Raw genomic sequence first — 21106 nt, 5'->3', positions numbered from 1 at the left:
CGAAACATTTTGGCTTTAAAGCATCATCAATTAACTAAGTATAATTGTATCTAGAAAACACGAGCCGTGTGTTAGTACAATATTATAAATGTCTTGTTGAGCATACGTGTGGTAAAAATTGTTTTCGAAAAATTGTCACAAATGACTTCACCGGCATCAACAATACAATACAAAGTTTACTTGAAAACACCCATCAGAAAAGGGGTTTTCGGTTCGGCCTCACCCAGCCTTCTGGGCCTTGTGGCCGAATGTTCGATGCATCAACATGCCATGATTTGCCTTCTCAACGTAAAACACTGTATTTCGAGAATACAAAAAACTGAACCACTGGAATAACAGTATTTGGTCACCAAGAACCAGAACAGTGGTAGAAATTTGCAACACAAAATATCTTTTAACGAATTCATAACGATCTATGAAGCACCAAAACGAGGCTAATTTTTACACAAACAACAAATCCCACTGCATTTACTATTTTTGCGGAGAAATGCAAAGGCAACAGAATTTCTGAAGGCACCTTATCGGTAAGTGTTTTGTGTCAACGAGCATTTCCCAAAAGAAATGAGAAAATTCAAAGAAAAAAGTCCGACAATATTAAAAAAACAGTTTTGTTCTTAATTCTCTCTGGCAATCTTTTGAGATTGAAAGCCACTTCTCTGTTCAAGTTTATTCTTGGTCAGAAAGCATCTCAGTCCTCGCATTTAAGATATCTATGTCCACTTGTTTTTTACGTTGTTCTGCTTCTGCCTCTCGGCCGCTTTAGTGTTGCATCACTTTCGAGATGAATTTTGACCACCACACTCCCGTCGCTGCGAGATTTAAAAGAAGCATCTGCAAAAATAGCCACAAATTGAAGTATAAAGTGTCCAAGATAATGAAAAGATTCATTCCTTGCAAGTTTCAGTTATAAAATCATGGCGAAAACCTCATAAAACATCGCCAAATGAACTGTATCCGTGCTTAAAATTTTTTTGGATATTTTTCATTTACTTAAATTTAATGTATTGGCATTTTGCTGTTTTATATAAGTCGCGTTAGACGAAAGCACATAAAAAGTGAGTATGTTTAAATTTTGTTTTGTATATCTTTGTCCCAAAGATTTTCTTGTTTATGATTTCAGAATCTATCAAGGATTAAATGATAACCCTTGAGTAAGCCTTTCAAAAGCCCAGGTGATTATCACAAAATATTAAACGATATAAAAAAGTTCTGCGCAAGGTATGGCGCATAAATGTCCTTACTCCATTGAGAAACTGGTATTAATTAAAAGTCGACCAAGGCTTGAACATAAATCAAGGTTTTAGTGCCGTTTGTCTGTTGTCAAAGTTTTTTGTTTACTTTTGACGTCTCCCGTTGGTGATGACCCCTCAGCTCGAGCTTGTGATGCGAGACGCTTGAGGGTTCCCTTAAGTGGTTGCAACTCAGCATCTGTTGCTGTATCAAGACTGTCGTCCTTTCGCTCAACCTAAAGGCAAAACAATTAGCCTTGAAGTCTTTCTTTGAAGTAAATATTTGATTAGAATGAACTAACACACGTTGTAAAGAGGTGTTGGTAATTTAGATTGAAAGATGTATGTTGGAAGCCAACCGTTTTCCTGGATGTAGGTCGGTAACAGTTGTAAGCAGGACTTAAATAGGGCACGAACCCGAAAGTGAAAGCCCGACACCAGGCCAAAACCCGAAATAAACAGTCTTGGAAGACAAGATGTGCTCAAGTTTTAACAGCACTGGTAATCTGTTGATTACATTTATACAAAAAAACACTGCCTACCTGTAAGACAACAAGTCTGTAGATCTGAAGAATAACAACTAGTACGTTTTTCCCGGTGAAAAATACCATCATCTGATGGACTTGCTTGTAAACGATCATCATATATAAGCGGAATGCAAGAAAGGGGACATCCTGTTAAGATTTAAATCCGATCAAATATGCATTTTCGTTCTAACCAAGTTTTTGTAGAAGTGGCAATTAAGAAAACTAAATTTTTGTATTAAATCTATGGTGAAAATGAGTTTGAGGTACGTTTTGACATAGATTCCAAAACTAAGGTTAAAAAGCTTTCGTCACTGCGACATGAAGTTTAAATATATAAGCTACGCAGATACAAACCACGACATAGGTCAAACACCCACAAGAATGTTTCAAATCGCGGAACATATATCTATTTGCGAACGAAACATGTTTGTATTTTGCCCTTTTTATTGGCTTGAGGTTTCTGTATTTTTATAATTCATGTTTTTTATAATTTTTTATAATTCATGTTAGAAATGCGCATGTCTACAAAAGGTTATGGACAGTAAAAAAAGTGGAGAGTGCAATTAGATGAGCCATGTTTCAACGCGTAGCAGCTACACCGTCCGTCAACATAAGGCGGTTTAATAGCATGTTTTGGCCTTGACTCCCATTATGAGCTTTAAATTTCTCAACGCCACAAACATCCAAAGTAGGTTTGTCAAAAAAAAATCAATGTCCGCGTAAAACCGTGTCCGGAATTAATTTTTAAAAACACTCTCAAGGCCGAAATAGTAGCCGAACTCATAGTAGCTCTCATATTTTTTCCCAAACGACTGAAAGTTTTAACCGTTGTAAGTGGTGTTATTGACTGTTTTGGCTATTTTTGGGCCTAGAAAGCAATTAATACTCTGCTAAAAGGATTAGATCCTGTAAAACTTTCTATTTTGTCACTTATTAAGAAAGAAAACTGCGCTTTTTGTCACTGTGATAGTAATGCTATTTTACCATTTGAAACTATTTGGTGCTATTTTTGAAACTATTTGGGTTGCAACATGCTAGATAAAGCACCACAACGCATGATCGGTGTCGCCTAAGATGTTTATAAAAACCGTCCGGAATTTGGCTCATGCAGATATGGTAACCCTAACATAATGCAACATGCAAAAAAGCGGGGTGACAGAACTAGAGTCAAATTTGCTTTTATAAATGATGGTAATCCTGTCTGTATTTGACATTACACTTAACAGTGCAGTTTGTACGTGACTTCAATGGTATTTAGCGGGAACATATCCCCGCTGTCTCGACGAATATTTGTTGTGGACCAACATAGGTCAGCGCATGTTTAAATGATATATTACAGCAAACAAATGGAAGACACGAAACGAACGATTTATTTCAAGACGAAATTAGGTGGTTAACATAAAGCGGGATTGTCGAGCCGCATGTCTACAAACCTAGATAATAGTTTTTATTGGATTCAAAGGGCCGCGATGGGATTCGCTAAACGGATAGGAAAATTACCAGCTTTTTCCATGTAATTTTTTTGTTAACAACCTGCAGTGATGATGACAACATTGATTGTTGAACGTCTGCATGATGTATTCTGTATATACACAAGTTCTTTGGCTTGTGACATTATGAAGCAAAACTATAATACTATTTCTGTAGTTTTTACGTCACAACTGGCGTGACGTCATAAATAACTGTGACGTAGTAAATATGTGGCGATTGCCTTACATGTAAAGTATCTATAACGTGGTTACACTTTAAAACAGACGTTTGGCCCCAATTACGATTAGAAATGTATTTACCTGAAGTAACATTGTGACCAGAATTCCCCACAAATCAGCGTTGTTAAAAACACTCCCAGCGCAGCAGCTGTCCTGATTGGATACCATTGTCACGTGGTCATCGCCGTCGAAGCCAACTCGAGTCTTTCGGGATTTGGCGGCCGTGAGAACCAATGTAAACTGGTGGAAGCAAAGACCGCAAACGTTTGCAACTTTACAACGATTTAGTTATTTCATGTCAAACACGAATTGTTCGTTGCGCAGATGAACGAAGGTTTAAATACAGATTAGAGGTTAAAGTTCAGTTCCCCACCCGCTTAATAAGGACAAACATACACGTTGTTAGATAATTGGATTGGACCTAGGTGGAAATGTTAGAATAATGACCATAAATAAACAAATTTTCAAATTAAATACATTTAAGAGATGTATGTTGTAACTTAGTGGACTTTGACGTTTTTTAAGGGATTTGGCTCTTTTCAGTTTATTCTTGGTATTTACACCATGGTGGCAACCGATAAACCGATAAACAAGATATATTTGTATTGTCATTTCATCACATTGTCATCGTTAAACAGTCACAAAAAACAGCTAGGACACCTAAAAAAACATGGTTTGTCGATTCAAGTACATAATTGGTAAATTTTCGTGACACGCTTTAGACCCGATGTGTTTCACAATTTGGAAACTTACAAGTTTTCCTACACAAGGCGTGATTTAATTAACTCGTTTTTCGTTGTGTTGTGCTTGCTGGCAAAAGCGTTATTTCAAATCGGATTTACCTGTATTAAGCTCCACGACCACACAGCGTAAATAATGTAATGGAGGAGAGGGTCGCATCTTACAGCTATCACGTCATCGTCTATGGTCTCTATAGCAACAAATAAACAAACAATAAACCTTTAATTTTTTTACTTTTAAGCACAAAGTTTGAGTGGTTTTATTTTCGAATACTGTGTGTTTTTAACTCACAAAGTAATTAGAGCAAAAATTCAGAGCCAGTATTTGTAAAAAAACATGACTACGTTTCGACCAGTGCTATTGTCATCATCAGGTCGTCAAAATTGAAAGCAACAGAGTAAATTAAACAAAAAATGTTGTTTCGGGTGTAGGGTGATATTTCTAATTTAAACAATGACTGTAGACATCGGTATTTCAATGCTTAAGAAGAAGCATGAAACCAACTCTAATCTCAGATCAGTTTTGCGGTCTAACCATGTTTATTTTCAAATTTATAGGCAAAACAATGTTTATTTTTTAATGTAAACACAAAATCGAGCACAAACAACATAATTTGTTGTTTAAGAATTATCCTCTACCATATTGTACATCCTAATTTTAATTATAAAACGCTACGAAGAAGGGCTTTTTCGAGGCAAAAACATAAAGCGCTTACCCGATACGAACTCTAGAATATCAGCTCCGACTCCGATGAAGACCAGTAATAATTGTGAAAGCTGATCCCTGGTGATTTCACCTTTAGGCAACAACCAACGACCAATCACCAAAACAAAAAGTAAAACTTGATGCAAGGCAAGCAACCAATTCTGCGGGTCCAGCTGGTTTAACTGAAAAAAAAGTAAAATGTGTTAAGGCTACACACTGATTTCAGGGAAGATATTTTGATGGTTTTACAATCAATGTTTTATTTTATTTCTGACGTTATTCTTTAAGTACACTAAGTATACTTTAGTTTATAACCTATAGGCTACAAGGACTTTTTGAGCAACATTAGATGTGCACGTTGTGGCCACACACCAGTTTATATAGAACAAAGATTTTTATGTGTCTGGGGCTTGAAAGTATATGTCACCAAGTTTCCCGAGTACTCTAAGGAGTAAGGACCATAGAAGGTAACATTAGATGTTTCGGCTGTGGTCAAACACTAGTTTATGCTCATCTCAGATTTTCTTGTTTTAGGACATACAGACAAGCTCACTGAGTACACTGAGAACCAATGTGAACAACATTGGATGTGTACGCTATGGCCACACACTAGTTGCTGCGCGGCATAGATTTTTCAGATTTATGGTGTAAGTCACTAAATGTTGTCAAGTAAATTTCTAAGGTATACCGCCACAACAATAAGGCAAGCATTTGACTCGACTTCTTATTTAGGTTATTTTAAAAGTTTGAGCTTAAGAGGTATATTCGGTGCGTAACAATGAAATTTTCGGCAGCAAGAACTAAAAAAACCCACCTACAGTAAGATTTGAACTCACCACCTACGGTTTTGTAGTGTTGGCGCAAAACCGAATGCACACAATTTTCGCAGTTTCAGTAAAAAAGCCTTCAAACACTTTAACGGCGTCAGTATCAGTAACCTGAGGGGAATTATGGGTTTTTGGGACACCAATTAGAACAAGTGCTTCGTTCACTACAATACAGAGCGAACGAATTTGCCTTAGGTTATACACGCGTGTCTTGTGATTTTGTACCAACCGACTGTAATTATCCGAAATCATGTTATGGCTGAGCCGGAGATAAACAGAGCTTATGTGGCGAAAACTAGCAACACTGTTTGTGTACATGGAAATTTACAAAACACTACTTCGACTGGTAAAGTGCACTTTATCACGACACCTACAGCATTCGAAGAAATATTGTGACGTTATTAAGGTAGGTGGATTGTAATAGCTGTAAACGGTAATAGCTTCAGGACATATTGAATTGAATAGTGTTGGTGGTTTGCTAAAATAGGGGCCACAAACTTGTAGGGATAAATAGGGGCCATAAATATGCCACAAACAAACTTGTGTGTCATTGGAATGAATGTTATAACTAGTAATGGTTGCCCAAAACATGTGGATGAAATATGCCGTTTTGCTACTATTTCGGTTTCGGCCCGAACATTTTGAGGCGGTTTCGTTGCATCACGAGTTGTAACAGCCAGCTTTTTGTCAGTTATGCTATTTTAAGCCACCATGTCGATTTTAAATACATTTTATGCATAAAGTGTGACAAAACACAAATTACTGAGTTACGAAATCTGTCAATGAATTCAATGGAATATATATATTTCGCCTAATGGCATCATCAGTTCCTATAGGCGAAATATATATATTCCATTGAATTCATTGACAGATTTCGTAACTTGGAAAATGCTTTCCATTCTCAGTTATAGAATTAAATAAACGGTGATCGTCGATGATCATGTTGCTTGTTGAAGGGTTAGATACTGTTCAGTTCAAATACTCTCAAAACACAAATTAGGTAATCGACGGACGGTTTCGTGTCAATATTTTACAATAAAGACTGACTTATCGGTATCGACACCTTTGAAATGTGATAAAACACTAGGTTGGAATTTTAAATTAAAATATATTCAAATAACAACCTTTTTACACCTTATTGACTAACTTGTTTTCCAAGATTTCAAAGAGCGCATGGCGTTTTAAAAGACTTTGTTAGTTCAGTTTATAACAGTGGATTTCTGTAGTACTGGTCTGCTAAGTAGTTCAGCGTAAAAAGCTAATACCCTTTGATCTTTATCTATTGATGTAGTGTTGTGTGACTTCAAATTAGGGTTTTAGGTTTAAACGGGGTTTGTTCTGTTTAAAAACGTAATTCGAGCACCAGTAATTTGCGAGATGATGTTACCTAATTGGACAGCTTACTGGAGTAAATCAGAAACCGCCATTTACCAAATTACAATTGAACTATGTTTATGACCAGTTGTCACACAAATACAAATACTTACAAAATTGTTCACAGTTTGGCTGGTGTTCTCGATGTACTTTATGGCATTGGAGCCAAACTCCGTAATGTGACTTCCAATTTCATCAATGCCCCCACGATTGTTTCCATTTTTGCCTTCCGTCGACCCCGATACGCTGTGCGGACTAGTTGTGACGTCAGCAGTGGATGATGACGTCATTTTTGTTGTCTGTGATCTTGCGGTTGGAGTTGCTGTGCTTCGAGTTTTGGGCGGCGTCGACTTATTGGTTTCTAATGATGCGAAACGTGAGGATTTAAATGCGAATTGTTGTGAAGATGAAAACACCACTGCTGAAACTTGCAGATTTTAAAAATTGTATTTTTGAAACACCATATACGGATCTATTCATAAGTTTAATGATGAAAATAATGGCCCAAATAGACGTAAAAAGCGACATGGTTATTGTTCAAACGTTTTGGCAAATGTTAATGCCATCATCAGTGATGTGAAGGGCCACATTAGTTACACCCGTTTATAACCAGTTGTGTCACGTAAAGAGCAAGAAGCAAGTCGCTTTTTACGTCTATTCGGGCTGTTATTTTCATCGTTAAAAGTTTTTTTTTAATTGTAATTAAAATGTATTTACTGGGGCGAGCCTTTGTGCGGTAAAGTTTTTAATGGAGCTTCTGTATAAGTCCGTGTCTGCAGTGTTTAAAGCTTCTCTTACAACTTTATATAACAACTCGCATACGAAATTCACACAGATTTTGGAAACTAAGGTCAGTCTCCTATTAGTTTTATGTCAAAATTTCGGTGTCTATTTTGTGTTAAGAAATGCTGTTAAAACGTGAAAACAAAAGTACTACGAGTGTAAATGAGGAGAAATGCCAGTAAAAATGACACTTACCAGGCAAACGCTGTTTTGTCGTCGTTGTTGGGCTGGAATCGAACGGCGTAACATTTAACGTATGCGTAGGCGTTGTTTCGTCATCACCACCTACTGCTGACGTAGTTTGCGGTGGAACTGAACCTGCATCAGGGAAACGACTTCTCCCTTTCTCCACTGCTGATGATGTTGAACGTGAAGTTGTTTTTGTAGTTGTTGCTGCGGTTGTCGTAATTGTTGTTGTTGCTGTGGCTAAAATGGCTGTAGGTGTCTTTGCCGATTCCTGCGTTGCTACGATGGGCTTTGCTGTCATTGTGGGTGTTGTCGTTACTTTAAGTGTTGTTGCTGCTGTTGTAGTCTTTGTTATTGTAGACGCCTGCGAAGGTGCTATTGTTTGTAATGACAGACTGGCCATTGTTGTTTGTGTTGTAATTGTAGGTGTTATTGTATTTTCTGTCGTTGTGGCAGTGGGTACTACTGTACTTGCTTGTGGCTTTGCTGTCATGGGTATAGTGTGTAATGTCTGTGATTTCGGTTCAGCTGTAGTTATGTTTGTTGGTATTGTGGGCAAAACAGTCGTTGCTGTTGTCTGATTTGTTATTGCTGTTTCTGTAGTATTACCACCTATTGATCCATGGAGTTGTACTGCTGTTTTTAGCATTGTTGCAGAAACAGAAGCATCAGGGGCTGCTCTTAAGTTCTTTAAAGGAGTCGAAAGAAGTCCTTCACTCAAAGTCGTGGTACTGGATAAAGTGCGCATCCTTTTCCTCTTTTTAGATTTTCTCTTCTTTTTCCGGTTTTTCATCATACTATTTCGCCCCCTCTTCTTCCCTGTAACCGTCCTATTAGTAAACGCATTGTCCCTCACGCTGTTGCTAAGCGACTGACGTTTTTCACGCACGTGTCTTTCATCTATCAGGGGGTGAAGGCTTCGTTGTAACCTCGAGTTACCTCCAGTTGCAAATGTTGTTTCTTCGTCGCTGGGAAAGCTTGTGAAGACCGGGGGAGCTGGCTGGCCCTACATAAAATAAATCAACACGTTAGAAAGCACAGGTTGTGGGTTTAAACTTTACCATTTCTGTCAGAAAAGGTTGACATTTACATGCCATAGTTAGTTGTAGCAATTTATTATATTTATACGGGTCACCAAAGACTTATAACAGGGAGCAATAACATCAGTTCCACAAAACTCGTACAAACTATGAACTTTATGCTAATGGTATTGATCGGTTAGTTCGGAATATATTAATAATATGTTAAAACTACACTGATCAACGACTTAATTTAAGTTTACAGCTTTCATAGCTAGCTCAGTTTTGCCAATAAAAGCAAATTAAAATCTACAGCACTCCTATCAAGAAATACACATCAAAGGCAATTATTTGCTTGCGCTTGATTACAACGGGCTGTTTCTTGATTTAAAACAATAAATAGGTACGCATGGTCAAGCAGGGCTTATCTCATACAAAGCCAATATTAAATAGTGTTACACAAAACTTGGAAAACCCAACTCAACTGTAACGTTAAAAATAGTCTCAACGCAGCCGCCCTCGAGCAGTGGTGACGTCATATGAGTGTCTAGCTGATGAAGTTCTAGAAGCCATAGACACGGAACCACACTGAGTAAATAGAAGAAAACACTCGGGCAGAACCTGAGACAAAATATTTTGGTAAACGTTACCAAAACATCCATTACGCGATAAACAATAATTTTGTAAACGTTGCTGAAGAAACTATTACACGACAAACCAAGTGTATAAAATTAAAGAAGGCATTTGCACCTAGGCTGTCCCAAAAAAATAAATCTAGAGGTGCTTTAAATAAAGTCCAAATTAGGCCGGAAAGCTAGATTTACCAAACTGAAATTACGAGGCAAATATGACCTTAGCTTAAATTAGGGATGTCACCTTTTATAAGTAGAAACAAATTACCAACGTTAAAGAGTACAATACACAATTTTAATCAAATTTATTTTCTGTTTATGCACAATTATTTTCTGTTTCAAAAACAACTTTTTTGCCAAGCATGCATGAAACAAAACACAAGTCGTTACGATGGCAACGGCCTCACGTGCTATTCACGGTCTGGAAACGTATACATATATGGCTGATCAGGAAACGTATACATATATGGCTGACTTGCACCAATACGGTAAATGATGTAGATTAGGGTTGTTATGTAAGTGGGATAACAAAGCAATCAATACCATCAGACTACAACCTAGCAATGAATATGCACGTGTGCTATAACTACGTTATTGCGATTCTTATTTTCTCACGTCTTACAAAACAAAAATCACTTATTTTGCCATTGCAGTCCTTGTAGACTTGCGTTGTATGCTTACAAGCCGTATGGCCGATTTTGGCTAATCCTAGAAAGCTGGTGCGTTCTAATCCGGGTCGAAGGCAGTCCTGTGTTTTCCATCGAGGCTTTTTAAGCCGTTTAAAGCCCAAACCAGTTTGCACAATACGACACATAACCTTTGCAACTTCGCAATGCGCTATTGTTGCTTTACAAAACCGACACTTAATTAAACAAATCTAACCGTTTTTGTGTTTGCGAAATGGGTGCGTTCAACTTCCAACGACAAACAAGGGACAAGAAATACGACAAAGCAAACGCGATTTAAGTTTACTGTCGAACTTTCTACCCGCATATTTAATGTCATGCTGTTATTACGAATATAAATGGTGGAATGGAAAACATGATCGATCTGTATTTTTGGACCGGAAAACCTTTTGTTTTACCATACGTGTCTCTTGACAGAACGTGCACATTGTAAAATGCGATAAACATTGGGAAATTTAGCGCTTTGGAAAGTGAGAATCTGAGTCAAGTTATGGCCTAAAATCTTGTTACGTATGCATTTGTTCCATGAGATTTCAGTAAAAGTGTAATTACTTTCATAGAGACCTTGAATGACAAAAAATCCTGCGTTTTATAAACTTCTAATAGTGTGGATTCACAAACGCGATCAATTTATCAATGGATTGCGAAATAGAGGTTTCTAAACGAGCTTCGCAAACCCAACTGCTTCAAAACATAGCTGTTTAAGTTGACTTCACAAAGGTACTTGAAAAACGGGTTTAGTCAACCAAAACTCGGAACTCAACAACATGCGTAGGCAACACACATGGGACTTCTCTTACCATTTATATTCTTTCCCTTGCCGTACAGCAATCGTAAAGACCATCTCCAGCAAAAGGAAACCGACTCCAATGCTCAGGAAGTAGAGATAAAAAGCATCGTAGAGAAGACTGACCCTCCATAATGCGATACCGGTGTGCAGAAGAAATAACACTCTTGTTAGTACGGCCGATGTTTTTTGGGCACAACCTACATCTTTTCGACGAACCCGGCTAATTTTCTTTTTGGTGCTGGTGGATTTGATTCTGTTGGTGGCCGGTTTACCGTTTCGCTTTGCTTCCCTCATATTTTCATTTCCTTTGAACGGTAAGCAGTGCCCACGGATCGGAACGAATCTCCAAACTTGGTCAGCGTGTTTCAACCACCACCTAATTTCCTTTTGAGGCCTTTAGCGAGTAAAAAGAAAAATGGTAATTATTAAGAAATATTCCAAGCCTTAAACCAAAATTTCGCCCCGAACAAGTGTAAAGTCAGACCCGAATCGAGCCAGTTTTCAAAATAATACCACTACCCCACCCGAACGAAAAGCCTGCACCAACTAAACAATTCTAAGCCAAAAAGACCCAGGTTGGACAACAACATTTTTTTTTGAACAGCGACTGCAGAAAACAGACCATAAAACCTCAACATAGACAGACTTACTAAATGCCAATATAAAAGCCAATAAGTGGTAATACTAAAGCCTTTAATTCCAGCCCATTTTTAGCAAATTGACGCAGTTTAGTTCTAATACACAGACTTCTTTGACGCCAAGCGGCTAATCTGTAAATCACGGGCGAAAAAAGAAGTTAGTCATTAAATAACGTCGAGCGCAAATTCTAAGCTACGGTTTCCTTTGATTCGTTTCTCCCCTATTCAACGTTTCCTTTCAAACAAAGAATTTACCTGTTTTTTAATCTCACAGACACAGATAAAGACAGAAGCACAACTTGGCTTTAGGTAATCTCTAGTCACTGTATTCTAAAGCAGCTTGCTTAAATACCTAATTCTAAAATAGTTTGTACATCTTTAATTAGTTGTGAATTCAGACGTTTTTACAATTGCGTTGTTATCTTGAATGTAATCCGGCTTTATGTATGGGTCCCGTTGCAGTATTAGAGCAGGTTGTAGCGTTGCTTAAAGACCAATTTTCACTCTAAAAAGTACGTAACTTTGTACAAACCTGTGAAATCGAATATGGCTAGAGTATTTGCGCTAAATCTTTTCCTCGCAATTACCAGCAGTTCTTTGAATCGGTTGAATGCACACAGCTGACTGGAAGCCCGAAAAAATGTCTGTCACAACTTGAACGTGTATAATTTTCAGCACGGTTCGGCCACAAATGATTTAATATTCGATCTTTTCTTACGGTCTTTGTTAGTCGCAACGCAATGTGTAACCGCACATATGGAACCGGTGTTATGCAAACACATGAATCTGAGCGCAAATACTGATTCCATATCACTTTTACATGTTTTATCAATTGCCATCTGCCCTGTTTTATTACAATTTCAAAACCACATGTGTCTAACGCCAGGTCTCCTTATTGTTATTCTTTTAAACCGTCTCTGTTTAATGTCTTCTAAAAATGTATAGAGCACCAAATCGCATAACTTTATTTGCTTTATGTACAAAGGCAAATAACTGCTGTTTAATTTACATTGTGTGGATAAGAAATGGAAAACAGCAATTTGGGTAAATCCAGCAAACTATATCGGACCGCATCAGTTGATGTATCTTCTTATCGCCTGAGAAATCAAAATCTAACTGCTTTAACTTGCCTGTAAGGCTGTAACCACCTTTTATAGATACTGTTATAATGCCTAGTTTCTGTATTTGCTGTCAAACCTTTTCTATGTACAACAGACGATTTTTAACCTCAAACCCATTACGTCTGGTAGCTGAGTATTGAAAAGATTTCTCCGTGTCTGTCTGTTGACACAGGCTGTCTACTGTCACGCGTGACTGCCTGCGGCAAATCAATGACGAAGTAGGTTTTATTTCGACAAAAACTTGGTTTTAGTGCAAAGAATGCCAGGAATGTGCTGCCTACGAAAACGATTTCACAAACGTTACGTAACTCTTAAACTTTCATTTTAAGCACTGGTCAAAGTTCAAAAGACCAAATTTAGTTCAAATAGTAATGTTTGGTTGTGTTCATTAGTTCAAATAGTAATTTTTGGTTGTGTTTATTACCCTTAATTAACGACAAATCAAAACGTATCTACACAAATGGCTCTGGATTCTGAAACCAAAACCATGCCGGAAAGAGCTGTGCCAAAAAAAACGTAATAAATCACATAAAAAGTTAAGGGCGCGCCCCATAACCAACCGTGTTTCTCTGTCTCTTTTTTTAACAACATGTGGTTAATCAAAAGGGTATAAAACTTTGTAACAAGCAGTTGAACTTTTAAATTTCTTTTTAGGCGGCTTGAACACAACACGGGTACGAATCCTGATGATCCTGATGAAAAAAATACTAGTCAAGCAATCTATTTCACCTAGTTCTTGCCCAAAACCTCCGTAGCCTCGTTGATTTAGTCTATTATTGCTTGTAACTTGTCCTTCTTCTGAACAGCTGACAACTTGTACATGAGTTTTTTTACATTCATTTAAAAAGTGTTTTTTTTTGCAGTTTATTAACGTCTTAGGTTAGAAAATCAAAATGTTAACATATGTTTGTTCGTAAAAAACGGTTTTGCGAGATAAATAACTTGTTTTTAAGAGCTGATTTAACCAGGGAGTCGAACCGGAACTGAACCCGAACCCGCGAACCGGTTTGAGCGGTTAATTTCATTAAACCGAACCGAACCCGAACCGCTAATTACGATTTTCCTAAAACCCGAACCGGAGTTGAACCCCATATTTTGTTTGGCGTTGGACCCGAACAGGAACTGAACCAGTAAAAAATGCAGTCTGTTTCATATTTTGTGTTTTTTTAAAACAGCGCACGCGAGATAACACTTATAGAGGGTGTCAAAAATAACAGTGCACTATCAAAATTCTTCTGGAGTTGTATTAGGCCAGGTAGATGATGGGTAGATTAAATTAAAACAAATAAAAATTTGAACCGGTTTAAAAACCGCAAACCGGTTCGAACCAGATAATTTGCACAAACCGGAACAAAACCCGAACCCGAAAAAATACATTTTTAAAAACCTGAACCGAACCCGAACCCTTAAAAACAAAACGAAGTGAACCCGAACCGAACCTGAACCCATATGACAAGCGGTTCGACTCCCTGGATTTAACACGAAGTTAAACGTGCATCTTGAAATGATTTGTTTTCTATGTCGAAAGTTTACTTTCGTTCTGGGGAATTTTATTTGCAGAAATTGTTGCATTTTGCTGGAAATTTTAACAAGAGTCAGAGAATCCGAATAGAATGGGTTTGATTCAAAATTATCTCTTTTGAACTAGTCCGTTTCGCCCGAAACTGGAAATAAATCTGACTCAATTTTTCACTCTATACTCTCTTTATTATGGTGTGCAATTTGTTTGTTGGTAAAAATGTCAGACCGTGTGCCCCAGTGATTGTGTTAACAGCCTTAGGTATGTGTTTAAGTGCTGCATAGTGCATGTGCTGCCCTAATGCATAACATGGCACAAGGCACATTAAAAGGAATGTTTCATTTCAACTGTGCAAGCATGCATTACTCACAAGTCCTCTGCGCGAAAATGTATGCTAAGCTTAAAAAGAAAAATACTATATGTAGGTGTACAAATGACGTTTATATTAAAATTAAACTAATTGCCATTGTAATTTGTTTTTGTAGTGAGATATTTAGCATGCTTAGAAAATGTAGTTTTAGACATGCTGCTTCACCAAAATATGTTGTAAATAAACTGTATTTCTGCAACATCAATTGGTAACAAGACTTCAAAACCAATGGATTTAACATAATGTATGCCGAAATATCAGTACATAGAAAGTTTTACTGATTTTTATTTTGTTAACTAGAAGTTATGTTATCTTATGCAGGCAAGCTTTTGAAAGTTGGTGGTGAGGATTTTCTGTTGGCCTATGGATTGTGTTGCCATGCACACCAACTCAAATTCTGGTGAGTGTTATGTGATTTAGAAATATATATTCCCCATCCTAAAGGGGACACGTTTCTGTCTGTCTCTTTCTGTTTAGTGCAAATGTTTTGAGCTTGTGGGTCGCTGCCCCTTGAAAGTCATTTGCTAGGGCCCAATGAACGTTTTTGTTAAACAATGAAAAATCACAATATTTATCAACAATCCAAATGTAAAACAGTAATAAAAAAGTAACAATCTTTGAACCAATGGTTTAATGCTAGTTTGTGTTACTAGTTTCGATCTGTACTTGTGTTTGTTTGTTTTTGCTTAATTGAAAAACATGCTAATGAAGTAAAGGAATGCTGACAAAAAGGATTTTATCAACTTTTCTTTTTTGTGCCCAAAAAGATTACACTTTTTGCAAATAGCTTTTCCAATTTGCATTCATGCGGAGATCCTTGCAGAAACAATTGTGTTTTAATGACAGATTGTAATTATGGTAAATGGTTTCTGAAGTTAACCACTAAATATGATGTAGTGTGTTTAAACCAGCACAGTTTTATTGGAAGTATCTTTAAATTTGACTTGAACATAATTTCCAAAAGAAATAGATTTAGAAGCATGTTTTTGTTCGGCTGTTTTCTGGAAGTTTTTGTTTTATTGGCAACGCTCAGGGATTTGAATGTAATGTTAATGCAGGCATGTCAAACTCAAACAACTTTGAGGGTCAAGAATAAACGTTTAAGTGAGTCGAGGGCTGCACTATCGAAACATTTGTTACAGTGTAACATGACAGCAACAAATTTGCATGATTAAAAAGTAAAATGTTCATTAATGCCATTAACTACATTAAAAAAAACAATATTGTAATAAATAACAAACAGATATACAGTGTAGCAAAGTGAAAGAACCAACTGTGCATTGTTGCTTTGTGTGAAAACAATGGCATATTAGGTGATCAGCATAAAATGGTGGTTGTGCTTTATACACATCTGTGAAACTTAAAAAATGTAATGCCAATTTTCCTATCCATGTGCTTTTAATGACAATGTAGGAATTGTGGTGTATTTTGGGTTATTAAATGTGTGGCCTAAAAGTTAGCAGTTAATATTAAAAAATAAATATTTTGTTTGCAAACATAGCTTTGTGACAATGCCCTGATTCTAATGGTAACATTGCTTAGATTCACTTTATTGCATTGGAGGGTGGGATGGCAGCAAACAATTATCTTCATGTGAACGTTATGATGTGAAAAGTGATGTATGGAATGAGATTGCACCTCTCAATCAAGCAAGAAGTGGTTTGGCATGTGTTGTATTGGATGGAAACATCTATGCTATAGGTAATATTTGCTGGTTTAATCATGTGTATCTTTGGGTTATAATGCTTCTATTTTACGTATTACAGTAATTTACCTATATTTTTTCACTTTTAACACTGTGACAGGTGGATGTGGGGATGATGATCAATACCTGTCAACTGTTGAACGATTTGATCCTGGAATTGGCAAATGGGAGAATATTGCATCACTTCAACATGCTCGCTACCTTTCATCTGCTTGTGTGGTTGGAAACAAAGTATATGTTATTGGAGGGTAAGGATAATTAGCTATAAAGAGTAATGGGGCATGTGCATTTTCAAATTTTGAGCCAACTTTACCTGTGATGTGAACATTTTGATACAGCAGAAACTTTGAACTTTAGCCCATTTTAAATTGAAGCTTATTTTGGTCGAAGACAAACAGTGGACACAAATACTTTAGGTTTAAAATGTTTATGAGTTTCCACAAATGCTTGTAAATAATTTCAGCAAAATTGTGACTAACATCACAAGCTAAGGCTGCATTTCTCTACATTCTTTAAAAAGTGTAAGTTAGTGGAATTAGTTAAATGTAAAATTGTGTTTCAAGAAGTTGATTATAAAATTTAAACCATATAACCATATATACAAAACCATATATACATTCAAACCATATATTGTCATTTGGTTTATGACCTACTTTTTGGAACAAAACTTAATAGTCAACATAAAAGTACAAAATATTTTTGCAGAACTGATGAAGATGAAAATTTGAAGTCAGTTGAAGTTTATGATTCGACTGCAAACGTTTGGACAATTGATTTTGAAATGGAGAAACCAGTTTTTAATGCCACTGTTGTTGCCATTTAAATTGTTGTTGATTTGATTTGTCTCATAACTGTTTTTGCCATTTTACTCGGGTTTGCGTAGGCCTTCGATAAACATTAAAAAAGTAAATGTTTATCAGCAATAACAAAATAAAAACATCTTTAAGCAATAAAACAGTCAAACCGTTTCATTTAAACTTATTTAGTATTATGACCTTTACAATACAAATAAATGCCTTATTACGTCATAACACAGAAGATAACTCAATACAAGTGCTCCAGGACCGATCGGGCAAATGAAATGTCAAAACACTTACAGTAAATGAAGCGTGTTAGTTTGTTTTAAAAGATACCTTGTGTACAAAATCCGAACGGACCAACAAGCTTAGACCCTTTCTCTATGCCCAATATGAGAGTTTATTATAGTGATTATCAAGAAAGGATGCAATTTTTTTACTGGGTCACAAGTTACATTTGGTTGCTAAAATAAGTCGCGGTATAAAAAAACTCAAAAAAGGTTGAAAACCACTGGTTGAGTGTTTTAAGTTCTTTCTTATCATTTATGAAAAATATGTTTAGAGATGTGCTGTTTGAGTTTTTGACACAAAGACAGCATATTATGAACATGTTCGGTCAAACTAGAATTCTTTGTAGGAAAAGAAACTTAGAAAGTGATCAAAATATTTTACTTTTAAAGTTGTGGATTAAAAAGCTGTTTCTATTTTTGTTTTATTGCTACCTTGTTGCTTGCAATTTCGATACAGATTTCTTACTATGTTGTACTTTCTTCAGATATTCGTTTGTTTTTAAATTGTAGATATTTTGAATTTATTTGATCACTAGGTTTCATTCTAGTTATTATAATCAATGCAAAACAAACATATCCTAATCATTAGCTTTAGTGTAGCACCACATGCGGTGGCCAATAAACAACAGTTGTTGTGATGAAACAGCAGTTGATCTAGCTAGGTCAGTTTTTTGTGATATTTGTGCAAAGTAATTGGAGATCCTTGCATGATAAACGTTGAAAGTATGAGTAAAAGTGATTGATCTCTAATTTGCCAACATTTTCACAACAAGTTATGTTACTAATTGAAGAAATTCACCTGAGACTCCTAAATAAATGAATAACATTGGTGTATTTTCCTCCATTAAGTTTTGTGTATCAAAAGCGACTACAGGTTATGAATACAAGGTGTTCAATCACGAATTTGATTATATATCCGGAGGAAGAACGTTTTTAACAGCGGCAACAAATCTCGGCCGTCCAACACGAAACTGCTTTAAAACCTTTAATGCAGTTGTTGCGACAGTGCCTCTTGTGGCAGCCCTTTAAGCAAATCGTTGTCATTTGACCAGCAAAGATCGATGTCAAGACGAGGATGCCGCGTGTTTATTGGCAAACCCACTACGTCGTCACAGATGGAAAAATCCACTAGTGTTGATCATATGAGATCTGGTCTTCCCTCTGTTTGCAGACGTGTTTCAATATCTGGGTGATTGTATGGCAGTCAGACGACTATCAGACACAGCTACCTGGTATTCAGGTATTAATTTTGTTGCTACAGATTTTTTGAACCATGACCATGGTGATTCGCGGTATCCTAGCAACTCGATGATGAATTTTAATCCAGCTGCTCTTGTAGCATCTTGATATCTTCAGCAGCAACAACAACCGATTCCTCTCACAGCCTTTCCAAGTCAAGTCTTGACTTGTGTTTCGATTTGTCTGAACGTAGGAAACCTTATTGGATATAGGTAAATTGACGAGGCTTTTTTGTGATAAAGGGTTTGAAACCTTGATCAATTCGAAAATCCTATTTCTATCAGGAAATTTATGGTCCAGAAAAAATCTGGCCAAAAAAGTAGTTTTCTTGTAAAACCTTTTTTACTACCAAAATGAGATTAAAAACCTATGGAGAATAGGCAACAATTTAACTATATTGTAGCGGCCTCTCTCACTTGGTGGGAAATTTACATTATTCACTCTTTGACCACCAAAACGCACATTGTGTAACTAACCCATTTAAATTTGTACCAAACGTTTTAATTTGTAAATTTTAGTAACCGCTCGTTTAATTTCCCAGTGCCAAAAGTCCTAGGTGTATTAACACAACTAATCCGGATTTTGCAAAATGGCTGGATTCTGACTCTATTTTCTTTTCACAACTTTCCAAATGTAACCATCTTATACAAGATGTGGGGATACATCTTGCCACAGGGTGGCGACAAAGCGCAAACCGAAAGAACTACAGAAAGTGCGTGCATCACTTCGTCAAAAAATCAAAAATATTTTAGACAGAGAATTAATCATATCCAAGTTATTGTGCTTCCTGCTTTAAATGTTTCACGTTTTGTTTCCTAGCTTCTGTGTAAATATTTGTTTTGTTTTCTTTATTTCATCTCCAAGCTGCTAATATTTTTTCTGAAGTTTTTTTGTGGTGAACTTTTTGTTTTGTCTCAAAATTTTCCTTTTGCCAATACAAATTCCAACTGAATACTTTTTTATAATCTAATAATATACATGGGTCATAGCAATGTGGTTGATTCTGTTTAGGCGAAACGCTAATCAGCTTAAAGGTTGGTGCAAGTCAGGCTCAAGCTACTAGCTAAGGGTTTAGAATAAGTTTTCAGTTCAAGTTACAAAAAGGGGGTAGTCTGAACAAAATACCGAAATAGATAGTTTTTTACGTGAAAGAATAAACAACTGCGATAGATTTAACGAACAAAAAATTCTGCATTTAAATATAGCGGTTACAAATTTTATAGAAGGCAGCAAATATCCAAACCCTAGAAGATGAGAACGAAGCCGCTTAATATGCCTAAACTTTTTTTTCTTGAATTTGCTGTTGTCCAATTAAGCTTTAGCATTTGCAAAGCTGTAGGTGAAAAGAAAGGTTGTTGTTAGATGTGCGAGGCAAAGTAAGACAGGACAAATTTGTTGCAAACGAAAGAAAATGTAATATAATATGACTTCTATTTAAACGTCTTTTGTTCCCCTGAGGGGATTTCCCTTAGCCTGTGATCTGATCCACTTGTTTTCTGAATACTGACTTCTACGTTTTTCAGAACGTGTGTTAGAGGTCAAACGTGTAGAACATAAAATAGGCTATTGCTGCCAGGCATACTGTATAACAAAGTATTGCTCATCCAGCAGTTTTTATTATAAATAATCGACGTTTCGACGTCCTATACAAGACGCCTTCATCAGGATAATGACGTAACTTGGAGAACAAAATTCTTATAAAGCGACAAAATGCAAAACACACACACAAAAAAATAGCGATAAGAAGATCGCGCGGCTGCAAACTCGCACCACGCAATGATAACACAGCTCAGTGCTGTAAAAGCGCCCGATAATTTATCGGCATTAGAACATCTGTTTTAACGTTCATTGTGTTGGCGCGTGAATGGATGTTCCAAGACTCTAGGAAACTGCGCTTGTGGTAATCAGTTTCCTTCACCAACACCTGTGCAGCAGAAAAATTAATGCTGTGGTGGTGAGTAGTTGCATGGTTTGCCAACGCTGATTTCTTGGCATCATTCTTGCCCACATCCCTTTCGTGCTCCTTCCGGCGCGTATTAAGACTTCTGCCCGTTTCACCGATATTTAACATCGGTGAAACGGGCAGAAGTCTTAATACGCGCCGGAAGGAGCACGAAAGGGATGTGGGCAAGAATGATGCCAAGAAATCAGCGTTGGCAAACCATGCAACTACTCACCACCACAGCATTAATTTTTCTGCTGCACAGGTGTTGGTGAAG

The 21106-nt window shown here is 36.8% G+C and overlaps 2 protein-coding genes across 6 annotated transcripts; one reads left to right on the top strand and one right to left on the bottom strand.

The window, feature by feature from the left end:
- Window positions 1–75: 75 nt before the first annotated feature.
- Window positions 76–12503, bottom strand: LOC145223213 (uncharacterized). 3 transcript variants are annotated; one of them, XM_080089592.1, is made up of 11 exons: window positions 12379–12503; window positions 11219–11602; window positions 9586–9721; window positions 8091–9087; window positions 7226–7473; window positions 4922–5093; window positions 4308–4396; window positions 3547–3705; window positions 1772–1903; window positions 1339–1465; window positions 76–831 (listed from the first exon to the last, which is right to left on the bottom strand). In XM_080089592.1, the coding sequence occupies exons 2-11, from the start codon at window positions 11500–11502 to the stop codon at window positions 728–730; spliced, it is 2448 nt and encodes an 815-aa protein (XP_079945718.1). In that variant the 5' UTR covers window positions 11503–11602; window positions 12379–12503; the 3' UTR covers window positions 76–727. The 3 variants fall into 3 exon arrangements, with proteins under 3 accessions (XP_079945718.1, XP_079945717.1, XP_079945719.1); XM_080089591.1 differs by lacking the exon at window positions 12379–12503 and adding an exon at window positions 12102–12348; XM_080089593.1 differs by lacking the exons at window positions 76–831; window positions 1339–1465; window positions 1772–1903; window positions 12379–12503 and adding exons at window positions 2723–3338; window positions 12102–12350.
- On the top strand, window positions 5949–18570 carry LOC145223215 (uncharacterized). Of its 3 annotated transcripts, none has more exons than XM_080089595.1 (6): window positions 5949–6144; window positions 13622–14907; window positions 15178–15256; window positions 16399–16557; window positions 16662–16809; window positions 17267–18570. In XM_080089595.1, the coding sequence occupies exons 3-6, from the start codon at window positions 15220–15222 to the stop codon at window positions 17382–17384; spliced, it is 462 nt and encodes a 153-aa protein (XP_079945721.1). In that variant the 5' UTR covers window positions 5949–6144; window positions 13622–14907; window positions 15178–15219; the 3' UTR covers window positions 17385–18570. The 3 variants fall into 3 exon arrangements, with proteins under 3 accessions (XP_079945721.1, XP_079945720.1, XP_079945722.1); XM_080089594.1 differs by lacking the exon at window positions 5949–6144 and adding an exon at window positions 12854–13185; XM_080089596.1 differs by lacking the exons at window positions 5949–6144; window positions 13622–14907 and adding an exon at window positions 14914–15100.
- The last annotated feature ends 2536 nt before the right edge of the window (window positions 18571–21106 follow it).

Source organism: Phallusia mammillata, chromosome 4, assembly GCF_965637545.1.
Source record: "Phallusia mammillata chromosome 4, kaPhaMamm4.hap1.1, whole genome shotgun sequence".
NCBI classification, from domain to species: domain Eukaryota; kingdom Metazoa; phylum Chordata; class Ascidiacea; order Phlebobranchia; family Ascidiidae; genus Phallusia; species Phallusia mammillata.
This window is presented reverse-complemented; position numbering and strand designations above follow the sequence as displayed.

Excerpts from the sequence above, each read along its gene's own strand:
- LOC145223213 (XM_080089592.1), bottom strand. The coding sequence starts at position 11,502 with ATGAGGGAAGCAAAGCGAAACGGTAAACCGGCCACCAACAGAATCAAA. Across the intron at positions 9,088-9,585 it reads AGACTATTTTTAACGTTACA|GGCCAGCCAGCTCCCCCGGT; the intron begins GTTGAGTTGGGT and ends TATTTTATGTAG. Across the intron at positions 4,397-4,921 it reads TATTCTAGAGTTCGTATCGG|AGACCATAGACGATGACGTG; the intron begins GTAAGCGCTTTA and ends TTGTTGCTATAG.
- LOC145223215 (XM_080089595.1), top strand. The coding sequence starts at position 15,220 with ATGGATTGTGTTGCCATGCACACCAACTCAAATTCTG. Across the intron at positions 15,257-16,398 it reads GCACACCAACTCAAATTCTG|ATTCACTTTATTGCATTGGA; the intron begins GTGAGTGTTATG and ends AACATTGCTTAG. Across the intron at positions 16,558-16,661 it reads TGGAAACATCTATGCTATAG|GTGGATGTGGGGATGATGAT; the intron begins GTAATATTTGCT and ends ACACTGTGACAG.